The sequence below is a fragment of the Parambassis ranga genome, chromosome 16 (assembly GCF_900634625.1).
Source record: "Parambassis ranga chromosome 16, fParRan2.1, whole genome shotgun sequence".
NCBI classification, from domain to species: Eukaryota; Metazoa; Chordata; class Actinopteri; family Ambassidae; genus Parambassis; species Parambassis ranga.
The window spans coordinates 1652421-1668820 of record NC_041036.1 but is presented as its reverse complement, the minus strand read 5'-3'; the positions used below and the strand labels follow the sequence as shown (position 1 = coordinate 1668820).

The 16400-nt window shown below is 44.5% G+C and overlaps 1 protein-coding gene across 4 annotated transcripts in view; it reads left to right on the top strand.

The window, feature by feature from the left end:
* Window positions 1-16400, top strand: part of grik2 (glutamate receptor, ionotropic, kainate 2) — a 184802-nt gene that overhangs the window by 137423 nt on the left and 30979 nt on the right. For all 4 annotated transcript variants that reach the window (XM_028424659.1, XM_028424660.1, XM_028424662.1 and 1 more), the window contains 3 exons: window positions 2163-2386; window positions 7521-7639; window positions 10658-10875. In XM_028424659.1, coding sequence (XP_028280460.1) covers window positions 2163-2386; window positions 7521-7639; window positions 10658-10875 — 561 coding nt within the window. The remainder of the gene's footprint in view (window positions 1-2162; window positions 2387-7520; window positions 7640-10657; window positions 10876-16400) is intronic.

Below are 16400 nucleotides of genomic sequence, written 5' to 3'. Positions count from 1 at the left end.
CCCATTCCCCAGCGACTCAGCGTTCAGTGTGGGTTTGCCCCACTTCTCGCGCAGGGCTTGACATAGACAGATGGTGATTGCCGTAGACAGGGCCTCAGAAGACCGCCGAGCGTGGACTCAGAGAGCCCGAGTTCAGCTGAGGAGGAAACGCTGAATTGAGCTGAGCAAGTTGGAAAGCGTCTGTCAGATGGATTTAGCAAAATTATCTTTGCTCGGTCTGATGTTCAGAGAGGACGAACACATCCTGATGCATTCACACTGTGTAAGGTGGTTTGTAGAGATTCAGCAGTGCCCGTTATCAAACGGGTTTTTCATGTTTCTGCACAGAGCTCAGTCAGTTCATCCTAAAGTGATGTATGGCAACCTTCATAAGACAAAAAGGATACAGCTCTGAGAAATGAATCGCTTGACCTTGCTGTGAGTGTTTAGCATGCCAGTCACAAGATGTATTAACTGCCGACAACACGACACAGTTTTTATTCTAGATATGAACAGCTTCTTTACATTACTCACATAAATCTCTAAGGCACACATTTACCATATAAACATGACAACAGGCTAATATTCATAACAAATTGTGCTCATTGTTTTAGTTTTTAGCTCAAAATGACCCCAAAATGTAGCTCTAAAATATGTTTTTACAAACCCACACATAAATCATATATACTATCCCTGTGAGCTTATAAACATATTTGTTTATTAAAATATCATCAATAAGGTAGAGAGTGATCATTATGTCAACAAGTGTGTAAAAGAAAGTGTACGTGTGGTTTGGAGGTTTATAAAGTGTGCGCTGCTGTCTGCTGCTCATACTGGCTGCAGTGACATTCTTTTATTATTATAAATTTAATTTCCTAATTTAATAAATTAATTTCACCTCATGTGAGATTAGATGGAAACTGATATGTGAAGATATCAGCAGTCCAGTAAAAGGAGGCAAAACAATCCCAGCAGACTGGAGCCTGAAAGGGGGGGGGCTTCCAGACCGGTTTCATGGAGTGAATGGGTACGGCTGGCCAGGCTAAGCATTTTTCCAATAAATAAATAAATAAATCATCAAAAGTAATGCAATTAAGTCAACATACCTGCCGATAATCAATAAAAAAAAAAAAATTCTTTTCAACAAAAGCTGATAATCTGCCTATTACCACCTGAAAAACATTGCTAGGATCAATTCTGTCCAAACAAGACACAGAAAAACGTATTCATGCCTTCATCTTCAGCAGGCCAGATTATTGTAACACTGTCCTCACAGGTCTTAGCAAAAAATGCTGCTGCTAGAGTAACACCAGGAAACTGGACCACATCACAGCGGTCCTCAAATCACTGCACTGGCTTCCTGTGAGTCAAAGGATCCAGTTAAAAACTTGACTCCTGGTCTACAAAGCACTGAATGGTCTAGGACCAAAATACATCCTGGACTTACTGGTTCCCTATGAACCATCCAGACGCCTGAGATCACCAGGGACAGGCCTGCTGTGTGGACCCAGGGTCAGGACCGAACAGAGTGAAGCAGGATTCAGTTATTCTGCCCCTCACCTGTGGAACAGCCTGAACACCTGAGGTCTGCTCAGACAGTCACTTTAAGTCAGGCCTGAGAACACTGTTTACTGCAGCGTTCTCTTAAATTGACTGCTGTCCTAACTTCACTCTTCTCATTGAATCATCCTGATTTGATTCTTTTCATGATTTTACTTTCCTTCCTAATCTACTGTTTTAAAATGTTTTTATTCTGTGATTTCCTCTTATGTAAAGCTGAATTGCCTTGTGTATGAATGGTGCTGTATAAATAAACCTTGCCTAAAAATCAGCTGGAACTGTCCTAATGTCTGTGTCCCATAATGTGGAGCCAGCCTAAGGAGGAAACTTATTGCACATGCCTTCAAAGTGGAGGGAGCCTTTATAACAAAAGGAGGAAGCAGGCAGAGGAAATAAATGAACACTTTGATTTAGGCTCCAGAGAGAAAAAGGTGAATTTAATAGTGGGAGTACACTTGATGGGTAGAAAGAGAGAGAGGGCTTTAAATTTCTTGCTAAGTGCCTTGGGACAGACTCTGTAGTGTGTAAAGACCCTGTTTTCTTAATTTGATTGCCTCTAAATGCTTCCTGCGGCTGTAACTTACAGCCTATCCCTCTTCCTTTTTTATGTTTGCTGTTGACAGAGAGCTGATCTGGCAGTGGCTCCCCTCGCCATCACATACGTGCGCGAGAAGGTTATCGACTTCTCCAAGCCCTTCATGACGCTGGGTATAAGTATACTGTACCGCAAGCCCAACGGGACCAACCCCGGGGTCTTCTCCTTCCTCAACCCCCTCTCGCCTGATATCTGGATGTATATTCTGCTGGCTTACTTGGGTGTCAGTTGTGTGCTGTTTGTCATAGCCAGGTAACATGTCACTTCGAGCGCTCTCGGCTTCACACACAGCTGCACACACACGCACACACACACACGGTTAGCTGCCATCAACAACAGGTTCATCATCTATGTAATTATGGGATCCTGAGACTTATGAGTAGAGGCTCACTGACACCAATCAATGGTCGTGTACTTAAGCTCAGACTGATAGATTTCTAAACACGCATGGCTGCTAGGTTACTCCTGGCCTGCTGCTGCACACACTGCTAACAGTAAAGGACACACACACACACACACACACACACACACACAGGAGCACAGACAGCTGCTGCAGGCCGACCAGCCGTTTCAGGGTTGTGTGTATGTGTAAGAGTGGCAGGAAGGTTCATATGATGTGTGTGTGTGTGTGTCGAGTTCCATGTGAACGGCTGCTGCCCTCCTCCCACCTTTCCCTCACTGTCCCCAGTGTCTCAGAGTTCATGTTGTCTTTTCTTTCCTCTTGTTGCCTACACCTTGCTTCAAACGTGGCTTTGCCTCAGAGTCTGGTCTTTGCGGCACTTTTCTTTAATCCCTGTACTCATTCTCTGGACTAACAGCCTTTAAGACATCCATTAAGATATCGTTAGGTCTGTCTGTCCATCAGGCTTTGTTCTACAAACATTAAGAAGAACATCCAAAAGACCACACCCACTCAAAGAGTTACTAACATACTAATGAAATGCTCAGATTTCAACATTCAAATGGATTTTAGCATCCTTGTGTGGGCTAGCCAATGTGTTAGCAAGCTGTTATAGTTAGCTAAGGCATATGTTTTTTAAATAAAATGAGTTATCCTGGAATATAAGTATGACATTTTTATCTTTAAGCGTAAACTGCTGCAGAATGGAAAGAAAGAAAGAAAGAAAGAAAGAGGTTTATACAAGCAGATCGGTATTTGGCTGTTTGTTTTGCTAATGATGGAGTCTGAGTTTGACGTGTTTAAACGACTCGATCCAGCATCTGTGGCTGCTGTTTGAAGCATGGTGAAGTAAAAGGAGAAAGAAAAGTCCACGTTGACTTTAAAACTTTCGGGGGTGACGTCGGCTCTCTTGCGGCCGCGACCCGACAGTTTTACGGTCAACGCACGTGTGTTTTCCGATGTTACTGGCGATATGATCACACAAGAGAATAAAAAGCAGCAACTGTCATCTAAGTTGGCTCAGAATATGCACCTAACTGTATTTAATATCACGATAAGTAAGTGTTTGGGTAAGTGTGTAAATCCCCCCCTTCACTTTATTCCTTCTTCTCTCCTGTATACACAGTATATGCATGCTGGGCTACAGTTGCATGTTTCAGATGAAGAGCGTCAGTCTAAGAGATTATTATGGATTAAGAAGTCAGATTACAGTCTGTACTGTGAGCAGACGGTGTGAGATTACATCCCCACACCAAGGAAGAGTTCTGTGAAGAACACGTTTATACATGTTTCTAACAGGGTTGATTATGACTGTGATATAAATGTATATGTGAGAATAAATCCAGCACTAAAACAAACAAATCCAGGTTTACAAAAGTGTCCAGTTCGTACAAGAATCATGAGGTCACAGCCCAATCTGCGTTCAATATTCTGGCAGGCTGGCAATAACATTAATAAGGATGTACTCACATTGGACTCCTTACACTGCAGATATTTCCCTTCATGCCACAAGAGAAGCGTCAGATTTTTCCCTCCTTGTCCCTTTGACCTTCTTCCAACTATTATAACATAATATTAATGTAAAAATGTGATGGAGTCACACATCTCCATCTGATGAGCAGGTGAAACAGCTTTCTACAGGAATTCAATTAAAGCAGAGAAAAGTATTCTACGTTTAAAAGCCTTCAAAACAAGGAAAATATAGAATATAGATAAATATAGATTTATTATTTTTGTAGGATAATTGATGCTTTTTTTCACGCCTACATTTCTATCTGGTTCATAACAACCCTGGTGTGTCCTTCATGTAACCCTGTCATGGTGGACGATGTATTTCTCTTACTACTCAGTCACGTCACAACAGATCAGACGAGCCGAATCCAACAGGGAGGTTCTTACACTTCAGCTTCATAGAAAATACTCTATATATGTGTGTGTGTACACATTACACATGTTATCTATGTATGCTTGTGTTTGTGCTGTACTGTGTGACTGGCTGTTGGTATGAGTGCCGGAGACTGAATGCTAGGCCAGTGCTAGAGCTCTTCCACATGAATGCACAGATGAATGATCACTCTGCTGTACTGCTACATGCCCTGATATCTGCACTTTCCTGATGTCATCCGGTTGTTATAGCTTTTATGTTCCTCCTAATGGCAGCACCAGCGCTGCTGCCGCTGCTGCTGCTGCTGCAGGTGGTGAAACATCCAGGGCACCGCACCTCCACTAAAGCCTGTGTATTATCTGCATGTCACATTTTAGAGAATCGCGGTTACATCTCAAGCAAATTAAAGGAGAGATGAGATTATTTGTGCATGAAAAATGATATTCCTAACAATGCCCTCACATCAGAGCTGTCATCTGCTTGTCCTGGGTCTCTGAATCAAAGCCTGTGTGCTCACATTAAAGGCACAGTTACATAGACTCCTGCTCTAAATTCCAACCCATCCATTTCCTACACGTATAAAAATTAAGTTAACATCGGATCTAGAAAGAACCCTTTTCAACACATTCTCATGCCGGGGTACCGCCGGGCCCGTCTGCACCATGCTCCGGCTGTGCTGCTTTTTTTGCGCCACTTAAAAGTCCCAACAGGAGCATTTCAAAAGTGGAGCTCTGCTGAGTGCACTGCCTTTCCAAACCACAGACTTCATGTAAAAATCATTTCTATACAGGGTATGTGGTGGAGTCCTGCCACGACGTCAGTTTGATATGTGCCACTCAGAACCTGCAGGACTCATCACACACATGAGTCGATGAAAGCTACTTCACTCCCTAATGTGTTTTTGTCACGAGCTGCAGTCTGCACGTGGTGTTTTATTTTGAAAACCCACAGAATTTCCTGCCTGCTCAATCTGGTTCAGATTGCTCACACCCATTTAGCTACATGTAGAACGCAGGGTCAGCATCATATAAGAAGCCAAAGGTAACAATACCAATATTGTTTGTTTACTTCTGCAAGAGGTCGCCTTATGGCATCTACAGACGTCTGTCAGACAACCATTCACACTGAAAACCTCATGTATGAGATGCTCGCTATATATTGGACAAAGCAGGAGTGAGACCAGGAAGCAAAGAAACATCCCAGAGGAATCCCAGCTCCTTAGCATGATGTAAACTATCATTTAAGCCAATGCAGAGGAGGTTCGTTATAAATTCTCCACACAGCAGAATTTATCAGTCAATCGTTGGGTGTAGACGCTTAAAGTCAATTGTCCCGTGACAGACGCATCCTGACTGTTGATTCACCCCCTGACATTGGCCTTATCGCGTGCATCATGGTGGAGTTTTCTGCAGCGTGACCCTGCCCTCACAGACAGATAAAAAGACCTGCATTGTTTCCGTGCTGCTGCTGCTCAATTCCTCCCTTTTTCCTGCCGGGCTTATCTCTGCTCTGACCTTGCTCAAAGTTTCTCCCTCTCCGGCACAGATGACCTGAGATAATGTAAGGGCAATGTAATTGGATCAAAATGACAGCAAACAGGCTGAGCGGTGCTTTAGTGAGAGGCAGGTTAAGCCGTGTTGTCTCCTGTAAACGGCATTGGTTTACTATATTCCCCAACCTGACCAGCAGCTGCAGCAGTCCAGCAGGCCAGCTTCCACAATACAACAACGGCCCGATGACAACTTCACTCATCCATGCTCATGGTGAGCGGTAATTGCCTTTTCACTACATGATTGGAGGAAACACATTCAGGGACCTCTGCGCCAGGGATTGGGTCACATAGTCGCAGATGCCACAGCAAGGTCGCAGTTCAGCTGAACTCAATTTGGCATTGCAAATTGACAAGCAAGCAAATCTGGGCCAAATTGAGTGAGCGGCCCGATTTAAGCGGATTGATTTAAGGCCAAGGATTCTCTTAAAGCAAAAATCAGGAAGATATTCAGAGGTCCTTGAGCTACACTGCACAATATCCTCCCGAGTGTTGTAGGGGTGAAAAGGAACGCCACCACTAACCACATTGTAATGGCAAAGCCCATTAGTCAATGACAGCGTACAGTTATGATGCTGTCATTTCATCGATACAGCCATACATCTTCATATAGAGCCCACATTACAGGATCCAACGTGCTGCATTTCACCCGGAGGACAATGGATTAAAACCTTGACACGCAGCAGTGTAGCTCTTTCATCTGCATTATCCTCCATGCAGATGTTACATCCACTCCTGCGTATTATTTCTGACTTACTGCACAGAGACAAGTCTACTTTATACATTGAAATTTGATTAGTCAAACCCTAGTGTCTGTTAAACAGCTTGAGTCAAGATAGGGCCCTCGTCCCCATCTACTCCGGCACAAACCAAATCAGGTCAGGATGCTTAATTGTAGACCAATCAACCTTTACTAATGTAATGTCACTTTTATTTAACATGAATAAATGAGAAGTCTCTCTGCTTGAGGAGTGTGCTGAGTGAGAGGGAGCGCCGGGGCCCGGCGTGGGCACGATGGGAATGAACCGTTTGATCTGCTGAATATTAATGCTCCTCCAAGATTATAAGGATTATTAGTTCTTTTCTCGGCTGACAATGGAGTTATTTTCAGAACCCATCGATTAAATTACTGAGGGAATTGCCTTTGATATGAGCACGCCCACATGAGGAGCCACTTTTGGATTATGAGTGTTGTTAATTCAAACCCACTCCCCAACCGTTGCGTGTTATTAAAACTGAAAAACACACAAGAGGAATTCACGCGAGCGGCCGGTTTTAGGGTTTTTATTTGACTAATGCCTCATTCACTAAAATAAATCCTAATCAACATCTCACCATAATTCATGTAATAAACTCTAAGCTAATCGAGTGTGATGGCACAGTGACGCTTGTTGATGTGAAGAACTGTCTAACCTTTGTTTTTTTCTTCCTTGTCTCCCCAGGGAGGACGGCAACAATAAGTCTCAATGCTTGTATACTCTTGTGTCTTTATGCAACTGCGGTAAACGTATATACATGTGTGTGTATGTGTGTTCTCTGTTAACTGTCGCAGGTTTAGTCCCTACGAGTGGTATAACCCCCACCCATGCAACCCTGACTCGGATGTAGTGGAAAACAATTTCACCCTGCTAAATAGTTTCTGGTTCGGAGTTGGAGCTCTCATGCAGCAAGGTAGACGCCTCTGCCTGCCCCTCCTTTTCTAGCACCAGTCCCACTTTTTTGCTGGGGGTCAACCTTGCTCTTTGACCAGGCCCATGACCATGCATGGGGGCCTCTGTGCATGTAGCCAGATACTCCACACAGGGAGAATCCTGGAGGGTGGATTGAGTGAGATTTGAGTGGTTTGATCAGTGAATAAAGATGGAGCTCCTGCATGCCTCTCCCCCCCCCCTTTCCCCACCTATTTGCAGCCATCTGAACAGGTAAGTGCACCCAGAATATCAGAGGTAGCTCAAATGGGAGTGACTGAATGAGAACTCAGCAGCTTACCCTGCCTGTTTTTGTATCCCTCTGCCAAACCAAAGCCAAATCTTCTCAACTAGTTGGTTACCTGGTAGAAAGCAACCTAAATGGAATGTTCTAATGTTAAGAATCGTGCATGTCACAGTGAGAGATATGATGCATTTGTCCAATTAGCATTTTTGCAACACAAAAGTTAGTCATGGGTTCAGGGCCTGGAAAGCATGGGAAAGACTGCCTTGCATCTGAGCAGTGGAATGGAGCACACAGGGGAACACAGGGCTACAGATACAGATACCTAAAGGCTCAGTTCACACAAAATCACTGGAAAAAGAATTTCCTGATGTTAGTTGTTATCTACCATGCAGGCAGGTTCGGTTTTGAGTGTGCAGGTTTTGCGCAGTAATAAGAAGAACTATATGTTTCCAGTAACTCCTGATCTGTGGAGGAATTTGATCCCATTCTTCAGCACAGAACAGCCTCAGTTCACGTGTTGGTGGGTTTCCTCACATGAACTGCTGGCTTCAGGTCTTTCCACAACATTTCAGTAGATTAACACACTCACAGAGTGCTGCCATTTTCCTTCAGAATTCACAGCTGAAATTTACAGTTTCATCAATGACGGCACGTCATCCTCACCCAAAAACAGTAAAACAGGCCCAAACCATGATACTACCACCACTATGCCTCACAGATGGGATTAGGTTCTGTCAGGCAGAGCTCAGATCTAGCTTGGGCAGACTACACCAAACTGCATGACAAGATTTCAGCAGAGGTCCAGTGTTTTGGGTGAAATGACCCTTAAGTACCAGAGACAACTCCCTTTATTATATAAGCTGATAAAATCATGGCTGACTGCATGCTATGAGCTACTTCACTGCATGCTTACTAATATCCCTAAATTAGAAATTAATCTGCACAAATGTTTATATTTGACCTATTTTAACTAACTTTTTCCCAACTTAAAATATTCTACAAACACTCAGCATAGTTAGGTGCCACACACAGTAACGTTTAGGCTGGGGTTCCACATAGAGAAGGCGACCAGTTGAGAAGATGTGGCTGAGGACCAGAAGGCTGTGGGAGCAGGCAGGACAAACAGACAGTGTCTGCATGGCACCATGCTGGTCTACACTGTAGAGAGGCTCCCCTGTCCGGCGGCCTGGCCCCGCCCCCCAGAAAACTGTGGGATGTGCTGTTTGGTCATGACGTTACCTTGGGTACATGACAGTCAGCCCCAACCAGGCTCTGTTTGGGTTCGACTCGTGTGTGAGCGGGTCGCCTCTGTGTTTTCTGTTCAGGTTTCTGAGGTGGAACAGGGCCATGGATCCAACGAGTAGTGATCAGTACTGATAAATACGTGTTTGTTTTGATTGATTGTTGTGTTTGGGTGTGGTTGGATGAATGGGCAAAGTGGGTGGCTGGGTCCTGTGGTGGGACAGTTTGGATCTGGTGGTCTGGTTAGCTTTTAGAAGGGCTGTGCAAGGAATTTAACTAATGAAATGACCTCTTAGAGTAATCGAACAATGTTAGAGCAAGGCAAGCAAGCAAACTCACAGCACGAGACATGGATGAAATGAAACGAGACATGAAAAGTAAATTCACACACAAGTTAGCAACAGTTAGCTCACGGTTAACAGATGAGGTGGAGACAGAAAGACTAATATGCAACATTTACGTCTCAACACTCACTAGAACAGAAGCTGGAGGTACACAGGGACCCACAGGGACGGAGATGGAGCAGAAGAAGTCACATCAGAGTAGCACTTAGGGCCATTTCTTCTGACTTAGCATGCCCTGCTGGACTAATGTGAGCCTAACAAGTGCTGTGTGGGTCAGCGGCCCTACTTTTATTGGCACTTATTGACCCTGTAAGAGGTTAAAAGCCTGCGACAACCACTACTCCATCTTTTGAATGAACCTTTTTAGAAGCTCAAGCATGTCGTGTTGCTTTCATTTTAACACTTTATATTATCTGGTATCCACCCAGCATTGCAAACAAGACCTAATAGGCTACGTGAAGGTGTGTGTAAAGCATGGTATTACAACTTCCTTACTTGCCAGTGAGAAGCCTCCTGGGTGGAAAAAGTAAGGGAGGAATTCCAGCTTTCCATTCCTCCTCTGCAGTATCTATAGCTCATGGAGCGGTCAGCTGTCATGGCTTTACCCACACACCCCCCCTCTACGAGACGGCTCACTCAAGGGATTGTGAGACAGAAAGAAAGTTTGATGAAAAGTGAGAGTGCAGATAGAGTGTTTTACAAAGGGAGTGGAGCACAGAGTTCTTAACCTCCTATCGCTCCGACTCTTTATCAGCTTTCCCTCTGAGTGAATGTGCAAAATCCCAGCTTTCAATTGCTTAAGCCGCTTGAGTAGAATAGTCCCGATATAACCCAGGTCCACCTTCTTTCACTCGGACAACAAACCTCCACGCTTCTTTTCTACTCCTGCCCGTGCTCTCTCATGCTCTGCATACATTACAGCCGGAGTAAATCCGCACACAGCCGTTCACACACATCCAGCTGAACATGGCTGATCTGTGAGGGACCAGATAGAGGGAAATCTAGTTCATATTATCCACCAGGTCCAAGCAGGATGCTGCCCACTCTGTGCGTTTGTAGCTGAGTGTGTGATCCAAGGACAGACACAGAGGTCCGGCCCGGCCCGGCCCGGCCCGGCCCGCCTAATCTTATACCCAGCCTCACCGCCTTCTCTGCTCCTCTCGTTCAGGATCTGAGCTCATGCCGAAAGCCCTCTCCACCAGAATTGTAGGAGGAATCTGGTGGTTTTTCACACTCATCATCATCTCATCCTACACGGCAAACCTGGCGGCCTTCCTCACCGTGGAGAGGATGGAGTCGCCGATCGACTCAGCCGACGATCTGGCCAAGCAGACAAAGATAGAGTACGGGGTGGTGGAGGACGGCGCCACCATGAGCTTCTTCAAGGTTAGTCACAGCTGCATACTCTTTAACCCATTACAGATGGGTTGGCTGTAGAAAAAAAAAGATGGCTCCCAAAAATATTTTGATTGCCCCCTGGTGGCTGGCTGCAGTATAGGTCAGAAACCTCGCTTCTTTTTTATTAGTGGGTGGAACATATATCCACAGTCCATCCATCCATCATCTGAACACACTTTGTCCTGCAGTGCAGGGTCACAGGGGGGGCTGGTGGAGCCTATCCCAGCTATCTACAGGTGAGAGGCGGGGTACACCCTGGACAGGTCTAATTGAATATATATTTGTATTAAATTATTTATTGTTAGCTAAAAAAAAGGAGGAAGTAACATCACAAATGAAGCAGCCAAGGAGCTACACAAAGAGTGAGGGATTGGTGTGCTTGGTGGGAGTGGGTGTGTGTTTGGGTGGAACAGACTTTGGTTCCAAGATGCCGTCTGTTTCCAACATGGTAGTGCCCATTAGCGAGATACAGTATGCTGGCCTCAGTTTTGTACAACGGGCGGAGGCAGAGCTACGTCCTCCATCTGTAACATTTTAAATATGAATGATACCTAAACTCAACCGTGCCTGTAAAAAAATTTCTCGTTCTAAATATCATGTATCGTCTTGTGAGCTGAGCGTATCACCACATGCCTACTGTTGAACCACTTTGGCAGTGAAACATCCCAGAGCCGTGCAGTAGTAAGAGGTTCACCCCTGCCAAGTCTCTGCTTGGTAATCCCCTCCAAGTAGGATCATATAGAATATGTGCTGCATATCAAGAATGCTGTGTTAATCCAGCTGAGTTTAAAACTTCCCTGCATTAGAGATTTATCTTTTTCTCACACCTCGTTTTCATCCATCTGTGCAGTAAGCACGCATGCGTTCACAGGTACTGTTCACACACAGGGACACAGTAGTGATTAATGTGTGTGTGTGTGTGTGTGTGTTTGGTCTTCACACTGAAATATACTCGCACCAATTCATTAGAGAACTGCTGTGCTGATAGTTGCGCAGTCTCTTTATCATGTCCCCATACAAATGAATGAAAACAACAGTTGGTGTAAGAAGCAGCATATGTGATTGTTAATCATGCTACCTAGGCTGAGGTCCCTCTCCATATTTTACTGACGCTGCCATCCGAGCCATGTGTGCATTATGGGTGAATGTAGGCCTAATAGCCCGCCGCAGCGCCAACAAACTGACTCACGTCCATAAACAACCCAGCCTCATGCCATGGCATGAAAGGTCCACAAATATTTTAATGTTTTTTTTTTCAGGCAGCACTAATTTTAAATGAATGCATGCATTCTGCTTCTGTAAAACAGTGATGCAATTTAACACTAGAAACAACAACACTCCATTTCAGTCCCAACACTGTAAATATGCGCAAAGACTCTCTGCATCCGTTTCTTCCTCATTAGTGTCGAGGCCCGGACAGTTAGCCGTCCTCGGTAGCCAACAGCTGCCTCTTATGTTTCAAAAATCCATATGACTGGTATGTATGTATCTATAACATTAATCTAGATCAGACCTGGGCAAAGTACGGCCCCCAGGCCAGACCCGGCCGGTTTGCGTCTTCAATGCGGCCCAAATGTAATATTTTGAGTGCACGGTCCATATTAAACAAAGGCAGCAAAAGTCAGCTGCTGAGCACGGCATCACCGCTAACGTCTTCCCAACCCTCCTTGTCTCTTCCACGCTGCTGTGCTGCATCATCCCATCTACTTTTTGTAGACACGCGGTCGCGCTTTCAACATTTTAAAAAATGCTGCGCGACTATGCTGAAATGTACGGTAAAGCGCCCGGAAACTCCACAGTGCATTCTGATGTTGCTGCGGTACTGCAGCTGAAATATTTCATCGTCATCTGCTCTTAAAAAGCACAGATCCTGCCTGACTTTCAGAACTTTAGTTTTAGTTTCTAATGGTTTTCTTCTGTAAAAACATCTTCAAATATCTGTGCTGCTGTGCAGGAGTGTGTTTTAACATAAAACCAGCACACACTCAGAGTAGACATGGACACAGAGAGGACAGAGGAGCGGGCAGTAAATGATAGCAAGAGACTCTTACAATGATGAAAATGTAACAGGAGCATATTTATAAAGGTAGATACTGTGCCAGTGGGCTCCAATTTATATTACTGTATCATTTATGAAAAGAAAATGTGGCCCTTTGCTTTCTTATGGACGTCTATGTGGACCTCACAAAAAAATAATTGCCCACCCCTGATCCAGATGATCTACAAAGCTCTGACTTGGGTTATGACAGCTAGTTTATCAAATGTCTAAACACTGCTAGGCAGCCAGGCACACTGTAAAGTATTTTAGTAAGCGAGATGTTTTGTACAATGGGAGACAAACCTATCCATCTGTATACGGTCAATAGTGCAGACTGACATTATATACACATATAACAGTTTTATGACAGCCAATGTGGAAAAACCTTCAACATCACCCCGTCTTTATAGCGCCTGATGTTAACCAGTTGCATTTTAAAGTCTAACTTTAACCTCGTGTGGAAAACGATATGCAATTTCCCCATTGTGGGACTAATAAAGGTTTCTTAATCTTAATCTTAAAAACAAGATGTAAGTGGTGCTTGCTCATCACCACCCTCATCACCCTGTGTCAGTCTGTGTCAGTCCTCTCGTTGTGCACATTAATGAGTCCAGGCAGATGCAGAGGGCATTTGTCCTCCTCTGACTAAACATATTCTGTCCACACATCCGGTGTGAGGCGTTAAAAAGACATGGCTGTGATGATGGATGGAGTGTTTTGATCAGCCTCATCATCAGCCTGAGTTCATTCAGTGCAGCACACTCGCAGACGATGTGAGCATGCATCGCAATCACTATTCAGAAATGACAAAATACTTCGTTTTTCGGGTAATTATTGTCTTCTGCTGAGAAATACATGTCTAATGGTGGCTAATTATGTAAATGTCTGTGCAGGGTAGTCTCTGAAGCATCGATGCTTCTCACTCGTCAGGGACGTTCCCTATGGACTGCTGCTACAATAACACTGAATAATTTAATAAGCAAACACACACACACACCGCTGCTGCTTGTTAGCTAATAAAATCACATCTTATTAAAGGCAGTGCTGGTTTTTCACCTTGTGTGTATAAACGGCTGAGTCGGAGGCAGAAATGGAGGCCCTTTACATGGACGTGGCACAGAGCTCCATGTCCCCAGGCTATACAAGCCTGAATTGTTTTGCATTAGCCATAAGACAGATGGGAGGAACACCTCCAGCATGGTGATTAAATCAGGCAGATAAAGCTTATTGAGATGATGTGCTTGATGAGAGAGGAGGGAGGAAAACTGCTCTGTTTTCTAAAATGTCTGTATGATCCAAACTGCTTATGATCTGATGTTTAGAATAGGGAGGCACAATATTGATTTTTTTTTTGGCCAATATCAGATATTGTTCCGACTCATTTGGGTGATTGCCAAACCCAATATATTTGCGTATTTCTCTACCAAATTGCAGAGAACATCAAGGGTTTGCAGTGTTGAAGGAACATCGATACATGAACAGACAGCAGCTACTTGTCCCCTTTAAAAGCCAACCATTGTAATGATTGTGATTCGTCCACAGGGGACACAGAGAGGTTTAATTAGTGTCAACCTATCTGCCAAAATCTTCATGTTATCGGCCAACAGACAACATTTCATTTCAATTCCTATAATAATGTGCATCTCTAGCTCAGAAGAACGTAAAGCAGTCCCTGACAGATGAGGTCAGTAACACTGATTATGTGAGTATCGTGGCAACTTTTAGTCCCTAAATTCAATGTGTTAAAAGTAGGAAAGGCTGGCAGCAGAAGGATGTGAGCAACTTTGGCGTGGTTGTGATGTCCAGATGACTGAGCCAGAGAGTCAGAGCATGTCCAGACTTATATATCTCTTGTGGAGCGTTCCTGGTCTGTAGTGACCAGTGTCAAACGTGGTCTGAGGTGAACTAGCAACAGGGTCATTGATGCAGGTGTGGGGAGTGAAGGCGCCGTGTGTGATCTGATCAAACCGATGAGCAGCTGCAGCTCAAATTGCTGAAAAAGTTCCTGCTGGTTCTGATAGAAAGGAACACACAGAGCAGCACAGTGTGTGGTGTAGCTGCAGAGCAGTCAGGGTTTCCATGCTGACCCCTGTCCACTGCTGAAAGTTCCTACAATGGACACCTCAGAACTACAGACTGGAGCGTTAGAGGAGGGTGGACACGTGGGGAACACATGGCACCAGGATGGAAAGAAGCTGAGCTGACCATGGCAGCATGGTCATGCTGTGTGTGGTGTACTGCTGGGAAACCTTGGATCCAGCCATCCGTGTGGATGTTACGTAGCACCTAGCTAAGCATCACTGCCTGTCCACTCTCTTCTGGAATCAGTATTACCTGGTGGTCTCCTCACAAAACAGCAATGATTCAGGAAGGGTTGGAGGAACACAACAACCAGTTTAAGGTGTTGACTCGGCCTCTAAAGGTCTAATCCAGATCTAATGGACAGAAAACTCTGATCCATGGAGGCCCCCACCTCTCAGTTTACAACAGGACTTAAAGGATCTGCTGCAGACCTTCAAGGGGGACTAAGACAATATTAGGTCATAATGTTATGGCTGATCTGTGTATATATGAAAATGTCCTCCAGCCTCACATATAGTTAACTTGTCTCTACCTCAGTTTTTCTGCAGGGTGCCATTCAGTCTGCTGTGGAACAGTCACTGTTGTAGATGAAAGTCAGAAAGGTCTGTTCCACAGTCTGCTGTCTGATCAGCTGCTGTTAGCTGACTCTCTCACAGGTTGAGCTGACAAAGCTACAAAAGTGAATATGAGTGCAGAAATGTTTTTTGTTTCTTTTACAGCCACTTGTGTTTAGTGTCAACAGTGTATCATAAACAGAACGTGTAAATTCTGGCGCGAGAGAAAGCTTCATAAAAGCAAAGCTGTTTGTGGTGACAAAAGCTCGGCGCCATCCTCTCCGCTCTCTGGATTCTTTTGATTAGGGCGCTTTGAAAAATATGCAAAACACTTTGGCGAGCACCGATTCTTGACAAGGACCAACAACACAGTGTGTTGCCGATGGCAATCAAGGCTACACACACACACTCACACACACACATACACACAAACTAAATACTGTGTGCACAAAAGCTAAACCACCATCACTCAGTTTTACTAAGAAAATGCTTAGAAATACACACACACACACACACACACACACACACACACTGTATGATAGTCCACTTCCTCTTCTCTTTACTCTAAAACGATGGGAACATAAAATGCATCAGATCCTGTGGCAGCAGGTATTTTTTTCTCACGCTGAGTGTTCCAGCAGTTCTGCAGGTTCCATCTTTGAAGAGTGTTTATTGGAATGTTACACCGTGTGGCCTTGAAGCATGTAAGAGGTTTTATTAATGTTGTCCTCTGCTAAGCATGCCGCTTCATGTTTACTGAGAGCACATGCCTGTGCCAAGTTTAAACATTTCTCTGGCGACACCGACCAAGGTGTCAGACTGCAGAGTGCATCACAGCT